At 39.0% G+C, this 19,606-nt stretch overlaps 1 protein-coding gene across 15 annotated transcripts in view; it reads right to left on the minus strand.

Moving 5' to 3' along the window:
- The window catches only part of Mpdz (multiple PDZ domain crumbs cell polarity complex component), a 151,852-nt gene that overhangs the window by 78,892 nt on the left and 53,354 nt on the right, over positions 1 to 19,606 (minus strand). For all 15 annotated transcript variants that reach the window (XM_075946660.1, XM_075946657.1, XM_075946669.1 and 12 more), the window contains exons 9-17: positions 17,003 to 17,117; positions 16,616 to 16,704; positions 10,330 to 10,513; positions 8,924 to 8,995; positions 6,380 to 6,486; positions 5,401 to 5,547; positions 4,438 to 4,602; positions 1,896 to 2,081; positions 713 to 922 (exon numbers count right to left, since the gene is read on the minus strand). In XM_075946660.1, coding sequence (XP_075802775.1) covers positions 713 to 922; positions 1,896 to 2,081; positions 4,438 to 4,602; positions 5,401 to 5,547; positions 6,380 to 6,486; positions 8,924 to 8,995; positions 10,330 to 10,513; positions 16,616 to 16,704; positions 17,003 to 17,117 — 1,275 coding nt within the window. The remainder of the gene's footprint in view (positions 1 to 712; positions 923 to 1,895; positions 2,082 to 4,437; positions 4,603 to 5,400; positions 5,548 to 6,379; positions 6,487 to 8,923; positions 8,996 to 10,329; positions 10,514 to 16,615; positions 16,705 to 17,002; positions 17,118 to 19,606) is intronic.

Genomic DNA, 19,606 nt, shown 5'->3' on the forward strand with positions numbered 1-19,606 from the left:
TAATAATCTTCTGATCAGTTTTATCTGCTAAATATTCCGGCTAAATAATGAAAGGCAAATTTAAGGATTAAAACTTTAAAAGCTGCAGAATAAAGCATTAAAGAAAAATCAATGTTTGTTCTCTCTTTCTAGAGTATTACACAGGATGCAATTTTCTTGACAAGGAATGTTACTGAGGACATAATGAACTCCTCCAACCTCTCTAAAATAAGTGGAAAGCACCTCTTCCCAGGTAGCCATTAGAATTCTTGTGAGAAACTTTCAAAATATGTAAAACAACCCCCTGCCCCTACAATTAAGAGGGGGCAATGTGAGAGCTTAAATACAACACGGTTTATAGGACTAAATGAAGCCTAACTGCCATCTGCTCGAATCCCTCCTGACTCACGCTGCAGTCCTGAGCCACTGAGAACTCTACACTTGCCCTTCACTTTCTAACAAGAAGGGAAACGTTAATTGTCTTACCACAATCACCCGGTATCAGCAACCCGCGGGGTACTTTTATAGGAAAGGCATTTTTCTATTAATCAAATTCCACTGTTAGCGACAGAAATACTCAAAGTATGTTTCAGTGTAAAAAGAATATGAAACATCAACTTCAAAAAGATTTTGATTCTAAATAGTTATTGTTTTTTCCTAAGTGGTAGTAAAGTGTCTCCCTAGGCATTTCCCTTACAAATAAACAAGAAATCAATAAAATCCCAGTTCTTACAGGCAAAGGCTTGGCCACTCCTATCCGCACTATCCCGGAGGGTGCTCCCTTCAGAGCTCCCACAGCCTCTTCAAGACTGCTGTTTTCCAAGTTGACGTCGTTGACGAACATGAGCCTGTCACCTGGAAGAAGCCGGCCATCCTTTTCAGCAATGCCACCAGGCACCAGAGAACGAATCACTATCACAGTGCTTGCTGGATCGATGGGGTCCTAAAGGGCAGAAGGTGAAAAGAAGTCAGCTCTTCTGACATTGGAGTAAACTTTACAAGTTAACCCTTCTAACTGCTGAGTGTCTGAAGGTTTTCATGGAGGCTCTTATGGATACCTAGCACAATGTGATGTCTATTTCATTTTGGAAAGATCAGAGGTGTTGCCAAGCACCATGGAAGCCTCATTTGCTGGTATCAAATAGACCCCGAGATAATATTAGATAACTTCAAGAGGACATTTTAAGTTTGGGGTAGATGGTTGAGTTTTACACTATCACTTGAAGCTAGATGTCAAGGGCACTTGTAACCATAGTATTTAGAGATGGATGCCGTCTGACACAGGCCTTGTCCTTTAGAAATGAAGAAATACAAAAGAAGTCATTCGGTATTTGGTGCACATGGCTCGAGTACGAAATTGTTAAGAGTAACCCCTGTGTTTTATCAAGCAATGTTCAGCATTTCCACCTTGCCTCACACAAAAAATTCAGGGAAGAGTGCAAGTCATACTGAGCCAATTTATAAACAATCATAAATTTAGTAAAAATGGCTGGAATGTTAGAATTTGTGATATATCCAAGTACAAACTCATCTTCCACATTATACAGAAGAATGAAATAGCAAATACTTTATGGATTATCACTAAAATATACGTTGTCTATTAAGAATATGGAAATGAAAATATTCCTCAAACGACAAAAAGAACCCAATGTATTATGATACTCCTCAAAAGCATTCTGTGTTTTGCTCAAATTCTTGATCTGAAATATAAAACAGTTTAATAACTATAATGCTTAAAGAAACCTTTTATAATAAAAAGGAAATCATACCTATCGTATTACTATTCTGAGAAATTAATTTTAACAATTAATTGTCATTACTAACTATAAAAGAGTATTTTCTTGTTATCTGATAGCCTCAATTCACTTTTAAATGATGGCATCTTTTCAGCAATTAGGAAAATAGGATCTCTTTACCTGGTAGTCTAAAATGCTGAAGCCAAGGCCCCTGCTCCCTTTCTCCAGCTCTATGGACTGAATGGCAGCCTCCCACATGGCCAGTGGCGTCTGAATCTCCTCAGCATTCTCATCTACAGCAGGCATCGCCAGCATGGGATCCTCTGTCTCTGAAGAGCCGATGAGCTCACCTAGGTCTACATGAGGCTGAATAACAGATCAGGCATCTCTTACTTCATAGGGAATAGCATTTGACACATGTATCAACACTCAAAATAAAAAAAGTTGGGTTCCTGTATCTGTACAGAATAAAACATTCTCAAAAACTCAAGTCATAACAGGCATTAAAAATAAGCAGAAATTTCCTATAAGCTTATTAGGTGGTTATGCATCTATGAAATGGTTTATAGGTGACTTTCACTTCTTGTATAAATTTGAATTACCTCTAGATGGAGAATAAAAAGAAGTGTGTTGTTACTAACTAGAAAGTATTCAAGATAAATAAAGGCTAAATTCAAGAAAAGGTGGGTATGTGTAAAGCTTTGAATTATATAAAAATAAGGCCTCCACGATACACAGAAAGGTGCATTATGTAGGGGTGACAGTTACAGAACATTTGACGTTGAAAGTGGCCTTCAAAGGTTAGCCTCTATCTAGAAAAACAAATCAGAGGGAAAAGAGCAGACCCAATATATCTGTATGAACATATCAAATTTAACAAAGGTGTTTGTCAGAATAAAATTCTAGTTTGTGTGCTGCCTTTGCTTTTGATATTCTATTGCACTGCCTAGAGCCATGGACACAAATCTTCTTCCCTTGCCTTCCTGGGGCCATGTCATGTAAACACGTGCATTTGTTGGCACCCCATGAACACGTGCTTGCTTCAGCACCATGTGAACATGTACACACGTCGGCATCACATGAACCCGTACATGCATATCCGTGGGTCAGCTTGGGAGTGACATACAATTTAGAATACTGTTTCTTGTTCTGCCCTATGATGACCACCCATATGAATAATAAACTATGTACTTGATCCATTTAAGCTGTAAAATTATTTTATTATATTGATTCCATCAGCATAATGTAAATGGAGTTCCTTCCTCCTGAGATCTGGTTAGGGTCCTATGCTAAATGATTACCTTAGGTTTTGAACACTGTGATACAAACAGGTAGGAATAAGGAGACAGGAATATGCAGATCACAGAAAGTTATTTGATGTCAATTATGAGTTCAATGTTCTCATCTTCTTACATTAAAATGCACAAATACATTAAAACCTATATATACACTGAAAAATATCTTTCTATATTTTAGCTATTCACTAAATGGTTAAGTGCAGACCAGAAACGGCTGGTCAGGTATATGAAAGTATCTTTTTTCATCTGTGCACCACACATACACTACTTGCATACTTCTGCCAACTGGGACAGAACTAGTTAGTAGGAACGCTGCAGGTACACAGTGATACCTAACATCAAGTACAAGGTGTGCAGTGGTACCCCCTGTAAGTACCGCTACACGGTGATACCTAACATCAAGGTCAAGGTGTGCAGTGGTACCTCCTGTAAGTACCGCTACACGGTGATACCTAACATCAAGTACAAGGTGTGCAGTGGTACCCCCTGTAAGTACCGCTACACGGTGATACCTAACATCAAGTACAAGGTGTGCAGTGGTACCCCCTGTAAGTACCGCTACACGGTGATACCTAACATCAAGTACAAGGTGTGCAGTGGTACCCCCTGTAAGTACCGCTACACGGTGATACCTAACATCAAGTACAAGGTGTGCAGTGGTACCCCCTGTAAGTACCGCTACACGGTGATACCTAACATCAAGTACAAGGTGTGCAGTGGTACCCCCTGTAAGTACCGCTACACGGTGATACCTAACATCAAGTACAAGGTGTGCAGTGGTACCCCCTGTAAGTATCGCTACACGGTGATACCTAACATCAAGTACAAGGTGTGCAGTGGTACCCCCTGTAAGTACCGCTACACGGTGATACCTAACATCAAGGTCAAGGTGTGCAGTGGTACCTCCTGTAAGTACCGCTACACGGTGATACCTAACATCAAGGTCAAGGTGTGCAGTGGTACCCCCTGTAAGTACCGCTACACGGTGATACCTAACATCAAGGTCAAGGTGTGCAGTGGTACCCCCTGTAAGTACCACTACACGGTGATACCTAACATCAAGTACAAGGTGTGCAGTGGTACCCCCTGTAAGTACCGCTACACGGTGATACCTAACATCAAGTACAAGGTGTGCAGTGGTACCCCCTGTAAGTACCGCTGAAGAGAAAGTCTCCATGATGGACATCATCCTAACCTACATCTTACAGAAACAAAAATTGATGTTCAGAAAGGTGAGGTGACTTGCCTAGGTTAAGCATCAATTCTGATTCAAGTCCAGGGCTGTGTGATTGTATACCTATTCTATAAGCATAGACTGTGTTAAAAATGAAGTATTAATGAAAATAAAAATACCTTAACATATTAACACTATTAAGCCTTGCTGTGATGCGTTCAAATTAGCGATGTTTTTGTAAGTCTCATACCTTTTCTGTCAGCTCAAGGTCACTCATGTCCAGGCCATCCAGTTCTGACGCGGCGGTGGGTGGCACAGTCCGGCGGCAGCACACCATTGTCACATCTATGGGCAGCTCTTTTAAAATATTGACCACGTCTTGATGATTTTCTCCAAGCAAATTTATACCATTCACCTGCAGAAGAACACACATGCCCACAGAAGATAAAGTCTCATAATAGAAAGATTGCTTGAGAGCATCCTTTTCCCATGGATATAAACTCACTATGGTGATGCCTATGGTTCTGCCATGCTCAGAACTGCAGTTAGAGTGGTGTGAGTACCAGCTAACAGGGTCTGCACTCACGTTTAGAGTCTCGCTATAACTGGAGCTCCTCAAGCACTCAGGACAAAACCCTTAGCTTCCCCTAGGTGTGATGGAAGAGAGGATAACAGTAGTCCCAAGGATGCAGAATAAAAAATGATAAAGAATTAGTATTTAATAGGTTTACTAAAAAGAAATGGTGTAGATAGTATGCAAACATGCTTTTAAAACTGGGAACAAAAATTTTCCAAACATTTTTTTTTATTTCTGCATATAAAAAAAAAACACTGACAGATTGCAGAGAAATAAATACCAGTGGGTAGCTAGTGAGCGACATGAACTGAGTGGGGACAGAAAGGACACGCTCATTGTTTGTCACTATTCTCTGTGGAAGCACACAAAAGTGCTGCCTATTCTAAGAAACGAGTACATATTATAAATTGTCATAGAAGGTTTCATAGTCTTTGGAAGCTAAACCATTATAGAACACAATACAACAAACACCACCAAGACAGAATATATGGAACTGGCTCTGTAGTTCAGGGCACACACAGCTCTGGCTTTTCTGCTTTGGGTTGGATTTAAGATCTAGGTATTTGTCACCATTTAATTCTCCAGCAGCCTTTTCCATCTTGTGTCTGTAGAAAAAACGAAACCCAAGATCCTCACTTCCAATAGCTCATCTCCACTGAAGAGCTTCCCACTGTGTCCCACGGGGCCTTCTGGCAGAACAGACCGTATGAAGTGATGGCCCACTGTTGCTTCCAGACTTATCCCCAATCCACTGTTCTCACTGAACTTGCTCACATGAGCCACCTGAAATGAGAGAAACCATCACAACTCCAGCACTCTTCTGAGTTTCTTTCTACTCATGTAAATATCTTAAGTTCACCCCCCCACACACAAAATACTCAAATTTCTCACAAACGCTTCAAAAATCTTATTGTAAGCTGCACATCATTTGAGAGTTGCCAGTGATAAATACCATTAGACATTAGTCTAATAATTTCACAGACCATCAAAGATTAGAAGGTGACTATCCAGCCACAAGCACCCAGGACCATTTCAGTGCCTACTGAGAATATAGTAGCAAATGGGTAGAATGTGGGTAATAAATGGGACGCAGGCAAAAACTGCTATAGACCCGAGCACAGCTGACAGCCTAAACAGCTATCAAGGGGTGCCATGTGTCACTCCCCACAAACAAATAGATTTACCAAACGAGACCTTTCATATCGTAAAGGTAGTTGGTGAAAGGTCAGTATCAGAGTGAAATCACCTGACTCTGAACCATGATGCCGGACAACCATTTTCTTAGCCCTGAAAACCTAATTTAAGAGTTCACTTACTCTAAGGAACTGCCAGGTCCTCATTGATGTTACCAGTCCCATTTATGATTATGTTAACGCTGCCAAGTACACAGCCAGCAAGGAGAAGGCAGAGGTGCTCCCATTAACCTGAGTATGGACCTCAATGATGTGGCTTGTAAACCTTGTATTTTGCTTCCTTAGCTACATTACAGCCTTGAAGAGTTCTAGAAACTTGATCTTCCTCTTGCATTCATCCCAATGATTATCTTATTTTCACCACGAATTTCATGGTCACACACAGGCACGAGTCAGGAAATATGAAGAGCAAGCTAACCTACCACTATTTCATAATTAATTCCCATAATTCTCTGCCACTTCGCCAGCAGGGCAGCCTCTTGCTGCACATCTTCTGCTTCTTCCAGCTCAGTTGACAGCAATGGATACCCTGAAACAGTCAAAGTATTGAAGCTATTACCAGCACCCAAAACTCACCTTCTACACCTTTGGGAAGGAAGGAAAACCTAGCGAAACCTTTGTCTTTTGCCTTGTCAGACTTGTTAGTCAATGCATGGGTTCCTCATAGTTAACCGAATTTTAATGATCAAACTTAGACTAATGCTTGTATATGTAACACCTTTTAAATTTTGGACTTTCCATTAAAGTCTCCATATATTATCTAAAATTCACTAAAATGATAGTGTTTGGGCTGCTCTGAGACACACAAGCTTATCTACTGGTTATATTTAGTGATTTCACAGTAAAAAGTGTTCACCTTAAATCATTCCTTTGCATTCCCACAGCTCAATAAGAACATAATACAGGATTCTAGTGGACTGTGGGGAACCAGATGATACTGCTGAGATTCGTATTCATCCGGCCAACCCAAGACCATGCCCTTCCAGCCTTCCACCTCTGCCTAGACTACACTTCACAACCCAAGACCATGCCCTTCCAGCCTTCCACCTCTGCCTAGACTACACTTCACAACCCAAGACCATGCCCTTCCAGCCTTCCACCTCTGCCTAGACTACACTTCACAACCCAAGACCATGCCATTCCAACCTTCCACCTCTGCCTAGACTACACTTCACAACCCAAGACCATGCCCTTCCAACCTTCCACCTCTGCCTAGACTATACTTCACAACCCAAGACCATGCCCTTCCAGCCTTCCACCTCTGCCTAGACTACACTTCACAACCCAAGACCAAGCCCTTCCAGCTTTCCACCTCTGCCTAGACTACACTTCACAACCCAAGACCATGCCCTTCCAACCTTCCACCTCTGCCTAGACTACACTTCACAACCCAAGACCATGCCCTTCCAACCTTCCACCTCTGCCTAGACTATACTTCACAACCCAAGACCATGCCCTTCCAGCCTTCCACCTCTGCCTAGACTACACTTCAGAAATTTAAACATACAAACAAAAGCCACAGAGCCCTGTTCTCCAACCTTGGTGGACAGTCAAGTGACCATCCTGCACAGAGAGTCACCTTTCTGCAGAAGGGCGTGGCATCCCGCCCTGTCAGGATGGACAGAGTAGCTACATCAGAACCACTTCCAGACTTCTGCTTTATTATCATTAGTTTTTAATAATTCAAGAACTCTTGATTTCAATTCTGGAGATGCCAACCACCAACTACCCTTCTACATACATATGCAAATTTCTCATTAACTGCCTGTTCCATAGCAAGACAGATGATTCTGAATCTTTAACATAACCCCTCGTGCCCATCTTCATTTCCTATTACAAGTCATGGTCTAAGTATTTTTATTCCTTTCCCCCACTCTTGATATTCACTTTAGCCTAAGTATTTTCTTTACTAATTAGTGTAAAAATGGCAGAATGTAATTAATATGTATGAACACTACACATTTTCCTTCCTGGATAGCGTTACATACACAAAACCCTTTAAATAATAAAAATAAACTAGAAGTTTCAGCAGAGGAAGAAATGCAATTATGATAGCACAGAGACAGTGAAGACGTTTCTGGGGACCTGCTGACCAGCAGAATCCACACAACCAAAGGAAGGGTTTTCCATTTGTTCAGGGCTGTTAAGTTAAATACCCAACAACAGGGATGGGGAAAGAAGCAGGAGGCACATGGCATAAAAAGAGGGCAGAGCTGGTGTGAAATACGTTAAAAACAAGGGATCCTAGTAAATCTACAGTGAGGGGAATTCTTAGATAGGCTTAGAAATTCTCTGTAGAACTGCCTTCAAGGCAAGTCCCCAACATTACTCCTGAAAAACTAAAATGTAAACATCAGCCTCCCCAAATGGACAGTTCCACGCAGAAATGGAAGGATGTGCCTGAATTTTGGCACGTAGGAGCCTGAGGACAGACCATGAGTTCAAGGCCAGCGGGGGTACATAGCAAGCGCCTGTTTCAGAAAAGAATCATCACAACAAAAAGCAATTATTTTCATTCCTTAAAGCCTCAAAGAGTCTCCATGTCTGTTTTGAAATAACTTATATTTTACTACTGTTTCACAATTGGGTAGAAACACATCAACTATATATAAACACTCAGTTAAAACTACACATATTATCAATTGAAGCCTCAAGAGTAGCTCTGGTGCATGCACATGCATGTGTGTACACGCGTGTGTGTATGTATGCACATACCCACACACACACAATTGTCAAAGACCAGACTAATTCAGCAAGAAAATTAACCAACTATAAGTTAATTATTTTTATCTAAGAAAGCGGTTAGTCCTATTGATAAATACAGATTTGTAAACATCGTTTTTCCTGAGATGATAGTACCATATTTCTAATGGTTTGGTTACTCACTGACTGTTGTAAAGGCTTAAGTTCTTTGCAATCATCCTCTCTAAACCACAATTAAACGGAAGACTGGATCTAAGTGTTACCTTCTTCTTCAATCGGCAATATGCTGGTATTTCTCCTCAAAGATAAAGACTCTTCATCTGTTTCATAATTTTCTTAAAGATAAAAACATTTGAATAGATTAATCAATAATAATAAATTAATATCCATGAGATAATAAAAGCATTTGAATTTTTCTAACCCCACATTGTTTGAATCACTGATTGGAGTCAATTTTAAAGCGACAAACTCTGCAGTAAGCATAGGTACTTACCATCATCCTGTAAGAGGGCTGGGGCTTTCCTAAAACCGGCCGCCCATCTCCTAGGAATGCATTACACAGTACATGGCGCAAAACCAACAAGTCTAACAGTGCTGCAAACAATGGCTTTCGACTCAACAGCCCCATGTAAGGGATTATTTCAATAATTTGTAGGGGTACTCATGGACCTCACCTTATAAATGCCATTTGTGTTCGAATTTGTGAGCTTGTGTGTAGGTGTCTGTCTTCATGTATGTTCCGATGCATGTGTACAGGCCTGTGGAGGCCAGAGACTAACTTTAGATGCCTTTCTTCAGGAGCTCTCCACCAGTGCTTTTGGGACAGGGTCTTTCACCAGGACCTGGAATTTGCCAAGTAGGCTAGGCGGGCTGGCTAAAGATTCCCAGGGATTCCCAGAGTCTTTTCCCTCCAGTGTTGGGATTATAAACACGCGACCACACCCAGCTTTTATTGAGTCTGGGGTGGAACGCAGGTTCTCTGACTTGAGTAGTAGTAACTCTACCAGCAGACACATCTCCACAACCCAGTAAATGGCATTTCTAGAATTCAATTTGATGATTTAAGGAGATTATGTGCAATTAGTGATCAGTGTTTCAAATAAAAATTCAAGCATGGGATGGAGATTACTCAGTTGGTACAGTTTGAGTTTGAATCCCCAGAACCCATGTAAAACTATGTACAGTAAAATGGGTCTCTAATTTGTTACTGTAGTGAAATGGGAGGTGAAAAGAGGAGATTCGCCAGAAGCTTGTGGGCCAGCTAGCTTGGCCATACACAGCAGTAAATAACAAAGAGAACCTGTCTCAAACAAGGTAGAGAGAAAAGACTGGCGTCTGAGGCTGTCCTCTGACTTCCATATATGGCATGTGTGTGTGTGCACACACCATGTATACCCACCCACGCACTTTCTAAAAGCATCAAACAAAACTGCACCCCTGTAGAGACAACCTTGATGACACCCCAATTAATGTAGAGGCAGGAAGGAAGAAAAGTTTTTTTCTGCAGCTGAGAAATGGTAGTGGGGATGACTGGCAGAGATGGATGTCTAATGCACAAATCCACAGTTGCAGCTAATACCAAAAACAGTTTTCTGTATAATTTACTTTAGGGTTAGAAGAAAATACTAAAATAATGCAAAAGTCTGGGAACCAGGTCCTTTGGCATTACCTTTGCTGACGGTGGCATCCCCAGGTGGTACAACCACGTCTTTTGAGGTGTCATCTCTTGATGTGAGTTCTGCTTCCTGTCTTGCACCCTTCCTCATTAGTGTCAGACGCACTGTCTGTCCTGTGTGACGTAACACCTCTACTGCTTGCTGATTGGTGAAACCTTGAAGGTTGGTGCCATCTACCTGTGATAACAGGACACATTAAAAATCAAGAGCACCAATTTTTATATCAATTTTTATCACTCTTTCTAAAAAAAAGTTTCACTAATTAAAAAAAATCTTACATGAATGATTCTATACAAACATGTATGGAAAATGTATTTGCTTTTCTTTTCAAAACTTCATAAATTGAATTTTAAAATGTATCCATTGCCCAAATGTCACAGAATAATACCAGCAAAAACAAAACAAAAACACTATAATGGAATAGATTTAAACTATACTCCAGTTTAGATTCTTAATACTCGCACGTAGAACATGGAATGAAGACACCTACTTTCCCAGAGCTCCAGAGCATGGTACTCTGCACTGGGACACATGGAAACTAGTGTTATTACTAATAGAGTGAAAAGGTAATAAACAAGAAATCCCAAGGCTCCATGGAAATAAACAATTAACAGCCAGACTATATCTAAGCCCGAGCCAGCTAAACACCAATCGAGGAACTTCCTTTAACTCTGTCCACTCCTGCCTGCAGGAGAGCTATGGGGTCAGGCCTGACTCGGTGAGACCACACACAGGAGAGTAGCAGAAGTAGGCACAGAGGCAAACTGCCTCTTGTCATAAAAGGAGCACATCCACCATCATGTTAGCATGGATACAGGCTCCACAATTAGCGGGAGAAATTATAAAGAAAACACCAATCACACAGTGGAGAAAACCGGCTTCCTTAGATACTCTATGTAGCTTTCCAAGTCATCCTCCAACAACAGAGATGGAGAATCTATTTCTATTACAGATTTGCCATTTCTCAATATCAATCATAATTCTACTATTGATTTCAACTATGAGTCACTTTACCTAACAGGAATCCTGATTTTATCTGTTGATTAGCTAACATTTTGAGAGAAAAAGAGTCCCTTTATCAAATAATTGTTACACAGAATGCCAGAATAGAAGGTTTAGGGTCAAATCCCTTCTGCTTTCCTGACTCTGTACTGCACACAGTTTAACACTAGGGGTCCACAGACTACAATCTGTAAAAGAAGAGCAAAATAGTTTAAAATTATAAAACAAATGCTTCCTAAAAATAGTAAATAATTTCTTAATCTTCTCGGCACCTCAATAAATACAAATTAAAAATAGACTGTTGCTTCAATACTTGTTGTCAAAACAAAACCAGAACAAATAAAGACTATAGTTGTAAAAATGCAACTAGGAAGACAGGAAATATTACCAATTTGTGGGAAGACCACAAGAGGGCGAAACTTAGCACTAACTGAACACGTGGTCAAGAGTGCTGCCCAGTGCTTACCAAGGTTAAGGCACTTAGAAATTTGAAAATGTTGCTAATAGTAAAATTAGAATATGGGTGATAGTGAAATAATCTTATTAAGAGAAATAGAAGACAGGGAAAGTAGACCTCCCCTCTATAAGTACACGTCTTTATCACCTTCCTTGGCTAATAGGAAATAATCTCTGAGGATCACTCACATAAGAATAAAGACAGTGACAACGGGAGGCAAGTTTCTTTGAGAATTAAAAGTCTGTAATAAATCTACTCCCTCAGTAAACATTTCTCTAAAATATACTAATACAGCAAGTCCTATACCAGGTACTTTGAAGGTCTAATGTTTTCTTAAGGGAAATACAAGGGACATTATATTCTGTCCTAAGGTAATGTAACTGAATGAAGAAGCTTGCTAAAAGACAGCACCAGTGAATATCCAAAAGGACTGAGAAAAACCCACGAGCCTTAATTTTACACAAAGAAGCTACAGGCAAATTAAGAAAGCTGGAGACCGATGAGGTGGCTCTCCCCAGGGAAGAGCATACCAACTGGCTGCCCAGTACTTATTGGCCAGTCCTGAAAACATACATACAAGTAATATTGTACAGACGGAACAGATTATATTTAGAAATATTCACACACACATACACACACACACACATATGCAGTAACAATTAAAAAATTAAGAGGAATGAATTTGAAAGATAATAGAGAGGGGTATATGGGAGGGTTTGGAGAAAGGAAAGTCAAAGGAGAACTAATATAATTAAATTATAATTAAAAATTTTTAAGAGTTTGCTAAATAGGGCCGGGTGGTGGTGGCACACGCCTTTAATCCCAGCACTCGGGAGGCAGAGGCAGGCGGATCTCTGTGAGTTCGATGCCAGCCTGGTCTACAAGAGCTAATTCCAGGACAAGAACCGAAAGCTACAGAGAAACCCTATCTCGAAAACCAAAAAAAAAAAAAAAAAAAAAAAAAAAAAAAAAAAAAAAAAAAAAAAGTTTTCTAAATAGATAAACACAGAGCTATAAATGGCTAAGATCTAGCCATTTCTTAATTCCATTCCTTAAATATATACACAAAAAACGTGAAAACGTATCCTTATAGAACTTTGTATGAAAACGTTCACAGCATCCTTAACTCTCCCAGCCAACAAAGGAAAACACCTCTCATGGCTGAACTAATAGGTAAAAGTGGAGAATCTACCCACAGTGAAACATTACCTAATAATGAAAGGAGGTGGAAATTAACTCTGTAACATAGAAAAGGCAAGTCTACAGAGACAGAAGTAGACCCCAGACTGTACAAGCCTAAGAAGATAGGGGAAGCAGGAAGTAAGGAATACAGTAATGAAAATATTCTATAACCAATTGCAATGCTGAATGTCCAACATTGGAAGTATATAAACAGACACTTATTTATACATTTAAAGGTATAAATTAAAGAATATATAAATTACTTAAAATGCTAATTTGAAACACTGTCTAGTGAATTGATATAGATATTTGAAGGAATAAAAATGCAAACTTTTAACTCACCATTATTGTGCTGGATAGTTTTTGGTCAACTCATTAAAAATTATAGTCATCTGAGAGGAGGAAACCTCATTTAAGAAAATTCCTCAATAAGATGGGGCAGGAGGCAAATCTATAGGGCATTTCCTAAGGATTAAAGAGGAAGGGCCCAACCATTCCTGGGCTGGTTCACAGTTCAATAAGAAAGCAGGCTAAGCAAGCCATGAGGAGCAAGACAATAAGCAGCACCCATCCATGGCCTCTGCATCAGCTCCTACCTCCAGGTTCCTGCTGGCTGACATACTGACTTCCTTCAGTGATATTAAACCAAGTACACCTTTTCCTCCTCTGTTGGAAAATGGTCCAAGAATGGAGTCATGTGGGGAAAATTCTGAGTGCTTATGAGAACACACCAAGACAAGGGTCTCGTGATTTCAGTTTCATCAAAACATGGAATTGTCCTTGGAATGTGCCTTTGTGCTCTGCTAGGGTGCAGCAGACAGGCGTTTACTTCAGATACTCACTATTGCTTGCTGCTGTCATTCAATTAAATGTTTAAACTGTTACATGCCTCAATGGAAAAACATGTTTTTGACATAGGTGGATTGTCCTTGTGATTGTATCCAGCTTGAACTCACAAGAGCTTTACTCAAGGGACCTCTCTTAACTTTCACAGTATAAGCTGTCTGGTGTTCTGAATAATGCTGGCTATTGCATGAGACTTTAATCCACCTCATTTACAGGCTCCATTCTCCCAAATCCCACTGCTTTTAGAGTGGTAAACATTCCCCCATTGCTTTTAGTCATGGTGTTTCATCAGGAGCAATGGTAATGCTAACTAGGACAATTGTACAGGGATTCACATTGTCTATCATCTCTCCCTTACTCACAAAATAAAAAGTGTACAATGGTTCATTTCCATTCATGGTGAGATAGAAACATACCGAGGAAGCCTTCAGCTAATATCCAAATGAGTCGGAAGCTCAACTTGATCTTTCAATTGAACATAAAGAAGTAAATGGATACAGTTAAGAATTCATAGTGTTGACGCCAGGAAAACTCTAAGAGATATGCTGTAGACTATCCAAGGGCAGAAGTAATAGTCTTTATTCTTTTTACCCTAAATGTGATAGAAAATATGTAACAAAGAACCCTACTAATTTCGCATCTTCTTACCATCCAGTTCTTAGTGTTAAATGTTTTCAGACTGGTTTATCAAAGCTCTCAAGGTTTTTTTAGTTTTGTTTTGTTTTGCTTTTGTTTTGTTTTTGTTTTGTTTTCAACATGTAGAGGAGTCACTGCCATGCTGAGTGACAACTTCCAACCACCCGACTCTACTCCACAAACCCAAGCCCCTCTCCCCATTCTCTGACATGCTTGGGTCATGTCAGTGGGGTCACACATTTGTCTTTTTACAACTTGTTTATTTCAGTTAGTACATCTTAAGACTGATCAATGTTGCAGTGTGTGACAGAATTTCTTTCTTTAGCAGGTCAATCAAAAAGCAAACCATGACATCTGCATACTAAATTCTGTTTGTCCAGTTGTCACCCAACAGTATTGAGCTACTCCTTGGCATGTATTATGTATAAACTACTGCTGTGAGTAAGGACTCTTTCATCTTAACTTGGCTTGTTCTGATTATTAAGATTCCAAGGGAATAACAGATGTAATTAATGATAAACTAATAAACCAGTATTCTCCACCAAGGTCTTCAAAATGATAGTAAAATAAACACTGGCAAAGAGAAAGATATTATAATTACAGAAAATTAGAAAGAAGAGATCAACAAACAGGTTTCCTTGACCTGGGTCATCTCACGGGTCTTCAGTTTTTCACTGTGGACTTGAAATCCTTGAAGGAATCATATCCTCTACAGGATTCCTTAGTGTACTTAACCCAAAATAATTTCTGGAGCAAAGAGCAACTTGAAGAACCCAGTATTCACTGAAGAGTAGGTGAGATTTTTTTCTTAACTACCTAAAACTGCCACATACTTAAAACACACATTACTACAATAGCATAATGATCAGATTAAAGATGTCTGGATTCATTTCTCTCTCTCTCCTATGCATTTACAGAACTGGAAGGAGCCCATCTAGTTGACATTGTCATACTGCAAGGTTAAAAATGTACAGATCTGAAATTTAGGTCCAGTTATAGTAAACATTAGTCTTTCTTCAGAATACTTGCACAAAAATGTACTATATATAGTTAGTGTAACAAATTCATTATGATCATAATTCAAAAACATAAAAATTACATTAGAAACAAATTTCCATTTTAGACTTTGGAAAAATAAAGCTTCTATAAAATGTTCCATTTAATTTGAAAATAATAAAATAGGCAATTATAATGACAGTCTCAAGCCACTAAAGCTCGATTAAATTAATGAATCTGGGGTTATGGAGATAGTTCATCAGGTAAAATGATTGCTGTCCAACCACAAGGACCTATGTTGGGATCACAATCCCTACGTGAACAGATGAGTGTGGTAGTACAAGTATATAACCCTAGTGCTAAAAGATGGAAATAGCAAGCTCACTGGAGATCAGCCAGTCTAGCAAATCGGTGACCATATCTCAAAAATAAGGCATAGATGGATAGAAGGAAACACCCAGTGTCAACTTCTGGCCTTTGTATATGCAAACACAGGCAGACAGACATACCTGCATACATGTATAAGACAGAGAAATACAAACACACAAAAATCAATGTCAATAAATTTAGTTTTTTAAAGTAAATTCAGCATATTTGGCACACAGGTTATGGGTAAATTTAGTTACACATATGAAGACCTGACTTGCAGATCCCTAGGATCCCCAAAATCCAGGCATGGCAGTTTAGTCTTTAACCTCAAAAAGGAGGAGGCAGAGATAGGCAGATCCAAAGAAACTCACCTGTCAGCTAGTCTGGCTAACTGATGAGCTCCAAGCTCAGTGAGAAATACTGTCCCCAAGAACAAACAAACAAACACAGAAAGCTATAGAGGAAGACATCCAACACTGACCCCTGGCCTCTGGCACTCACGGCCAAATGAGCACATATGCACACAAACATCCAATTGCATGCATACTACACTCACAACTACATACATAGATACATAAGGAATTATTTCTTCATTTTAAAATTTTATTTTTATTCACATGTATGTGTGTGGGTATAGTTTTAGGTTGCCCAACACAAGTGCTAGGAACCAAACTCAAGTTCTCTGAAAAAATAATACATGTTCTTGCCCAAAAAAACCATCTCTCCAATCCCAGAGAACATAATTCTTAATCATGAAAATAGCAAAAACCAGTATTAAACATATAACTTACTGCTATAATTTGGTCTCCAATTTGGATTCTCCCATCATGCTCCACAGCACTGCTTTTTGTAATGCTCTTCACAAAGATCCCTGAAGGCTCTAAGATTAGAAATAAGTAATTTTTCACTATTTAAAAAGCACAAAGAACAGCCACCTTCTACCTTCCAAATGAAAATCTTAATTATGAATAAGTATCTAGTAACAAGCCACAAAAGCATCTAGTACAAAGAGTAAGGCAATTGTTCAGCCTGTTGTATCAGAGTCACCATTACCAAATTCATTCTAAGAAAGCTGTCAGCTACTATTCACCAAAAGAAACCATATAATGACTGAAAATCTCACAAGACAGATATTAGGCAACTGCGATATTCAGAAAATATTTAAGGTTTAATATTACCTAATTTTTTATCTCCAATATAACCGGCAATGGTAATTCCTAATCCTTGGACATTTTTAGTAAGTTCCACCTCGAACATCTCACTTTCTTCACTTTTTTGAGTAGATGCATCAACCTAAAATAATATTAAGAAATAACTCTTTAGATAAATCAACATATAAGAAAATTAAGGCAGAATTTAAAAAGTCAAAGATGCAATTCGGGATTAATCTGAACTAAGATATTACTAACTGTGCTGCAGAATTGGCCCCTCATATGCAGAAAATATAGACTGCATGGTTTCGTTCAGAAAAGAATGCAGAGAAGAAAGCTGGACCTCCCCTTCTTGGACAAACTACTGTACACATAAAATGTTAAAGATTAAATAGCTTCTTGTTAATAAAGCATTTTCATACATAGATCATCATCGTTTCTGAAGAACTTGGGATGTTTAAAGAAGTCATGTTTTGAATAAACATAAAAAAGTTAAGATCTGGTGCTGTCACTTAGTCTTTCTGGACAGCCACCTACCAAGAAGAATAAGGACCAGCTGCCATTTATGGAGCACTTTCATTGTAAGACATTCCACATGTCTTTGTTTCTTATTCATCCTAACTATCTAGAATTGCCCATGTCACTTGTAAGCCAGTGAGACAGGTCAAATTGTATCGACTTTTCCCCGAGGAAAGCAGCATATATGCATTTCCTAGGACAAAGAGATAATATCTGGAGATGTGGAATTCAAATCCCAACAGTTTGGCTGCAGGATTCCTGTCTGTAAATGACGTACGGTGTGTAAGACTGTACAATATGGAGCCACAGCCTCCACAGAGAGCTTCTACTCTTACCAACTATTTGTAGTTAAGTCTAGCACCATGAATATTAGTGACTCTCCCACAGCCATGTTATAAATAGGCTGATGACTTATTTATAAAAGAATTTAATGGCACCAAGGAAGTTTATATCACTCTTTAGTTTTTGCAGAATTGATGATATTCATAAAGAAAGTGTGCCTCTCTGCGCTGCCATATTGGCATCTTCTTGCTCTAGGATGGTAGCTGAAAAGGGCTTGCTTACGCCTGAGCCTTCCGTATCATGTACTTAATGCAGTTATTAATTGTATGTTGAATTAAAGAGCAAATCTCCCTAAATAAAGCATTAGTGAACTGGCACGTGCTACCAATAAGCCATTGGTCCCATCCATTAGTGTGATATCATCAGGCTCTCCAATAAACCCTAGAAAAATCAAGGCAATGGGCTTTACCAGGCACGCAGGTTGGTGCTGGCTTATAACATTTTCTGACTTCCTTTAAACAGTTATCTCACTGATGGTCCACCTAAATGAAGTATAATTTTGCAAGGAAAGTTGGACTCGTTTTTTTTTTCATTGCACATAATTATCTGTGCAAACTTAGCAAAAGTTTAAAGTTTAGATAATTACAAGAAAATGACAGGATGAAATCTGCTTCAATTGAAACAAATGTGTTTTCTATTTTTAATAAGTTATTCGAGTGCTATTTTAGAGGGTGGCAATTTGACTATCGAATGGTTTTAAACGGGGCACAAGCTTCAGAAATGATGATATGCAGAGAATAGACAGTGTCCTAAGCTTTCATTACATCAAGTAGTTTTCGGTATTGCATTCATTTATATATTGCTGAATAAAATGTTTTGTTTTCCACAAAAGAATGCCATTTGAACACTTTCATAAACAAGCTTGCTTTCTTCTTTCTCTCTGTGAAAAATAGCAACCAAATCTTGTCTAAAAACAACAGACTCATGGAAAATTTGAGCGTTCTAATAAAGTTTTTAAAGGGCTATGGAAGATGTTAGTTTATTAAAAAATAAGAATTTATAACCAGTGGTTAGAGCAATTTCAATGAAAGAAAACATGGATATTTTACATCTATGGGAAATGGATACAGGACCGACATGTGCCAGAAAAATAATTATCTAGAAAAGGGTAGAATTTGTTTCTAAAACATTTAAGACATTTCTGGATGGACTTTTTTTTTATCCACTGTAGTCTTATGTCCTGTAAACCTCTAACTTCCAAGAGTTTTGAAATTTTCCAATTTTTTTCATATCAAACTTAAGATAAAACAAGACACAACACCAGTGACTCATGCTCCTGTACCATGCCAGAGCACACTGCTGCTGTTCTAACCAACTACCCAACATGACAACCACATGTCACAAGACTGGTAACAGCTCATATTCAGTAAAATGATGACACAGAGGTTCTTTGGCCTCATTCACTCCTACACTCCAAGCTCCCAGTCCCCAACTTCCACTTTCTAAAGAAAAATTGTTGAAAGGCCATGATTAGCATGATGACCCAGTTTACAACAAGGCTTCTAGTTAAGACAAAGAGACAGGCTCAAATACAGGCACGATTAAGAAAAGCACCCTAAAATTTCACAAGTGCTTCAAAATACTATCCTTATGCAGGACAGTGTGAAATTATCACGTAGAAGCTTTAAGCAAGCTACTGTTGATAAATAAAGCATTAGTATCTCTACACATGCTCTCTGTTCGAGTCTGTTAATGCTTACATACAGCATCAGTGAGTTTAATTTCTGCATGCTATTTTTTTAGACCGTACAGTAAGTAGTTTCCAGCTAC

This window comes from Microtus pennsylvanicus, chromosome 13, assembly GCF_037038515.1.
Source record: "Microtus pennsylvanicus isolate mMicPen1 chromosome 13, mMicPen1.hap1, whole genome shotgun sequence".
NCBI lineage: Eukaryota > Metazoa > Chordata > Mammalia > Rodentia > Cricetidae > Microtus > Microtus pennsylvanicus.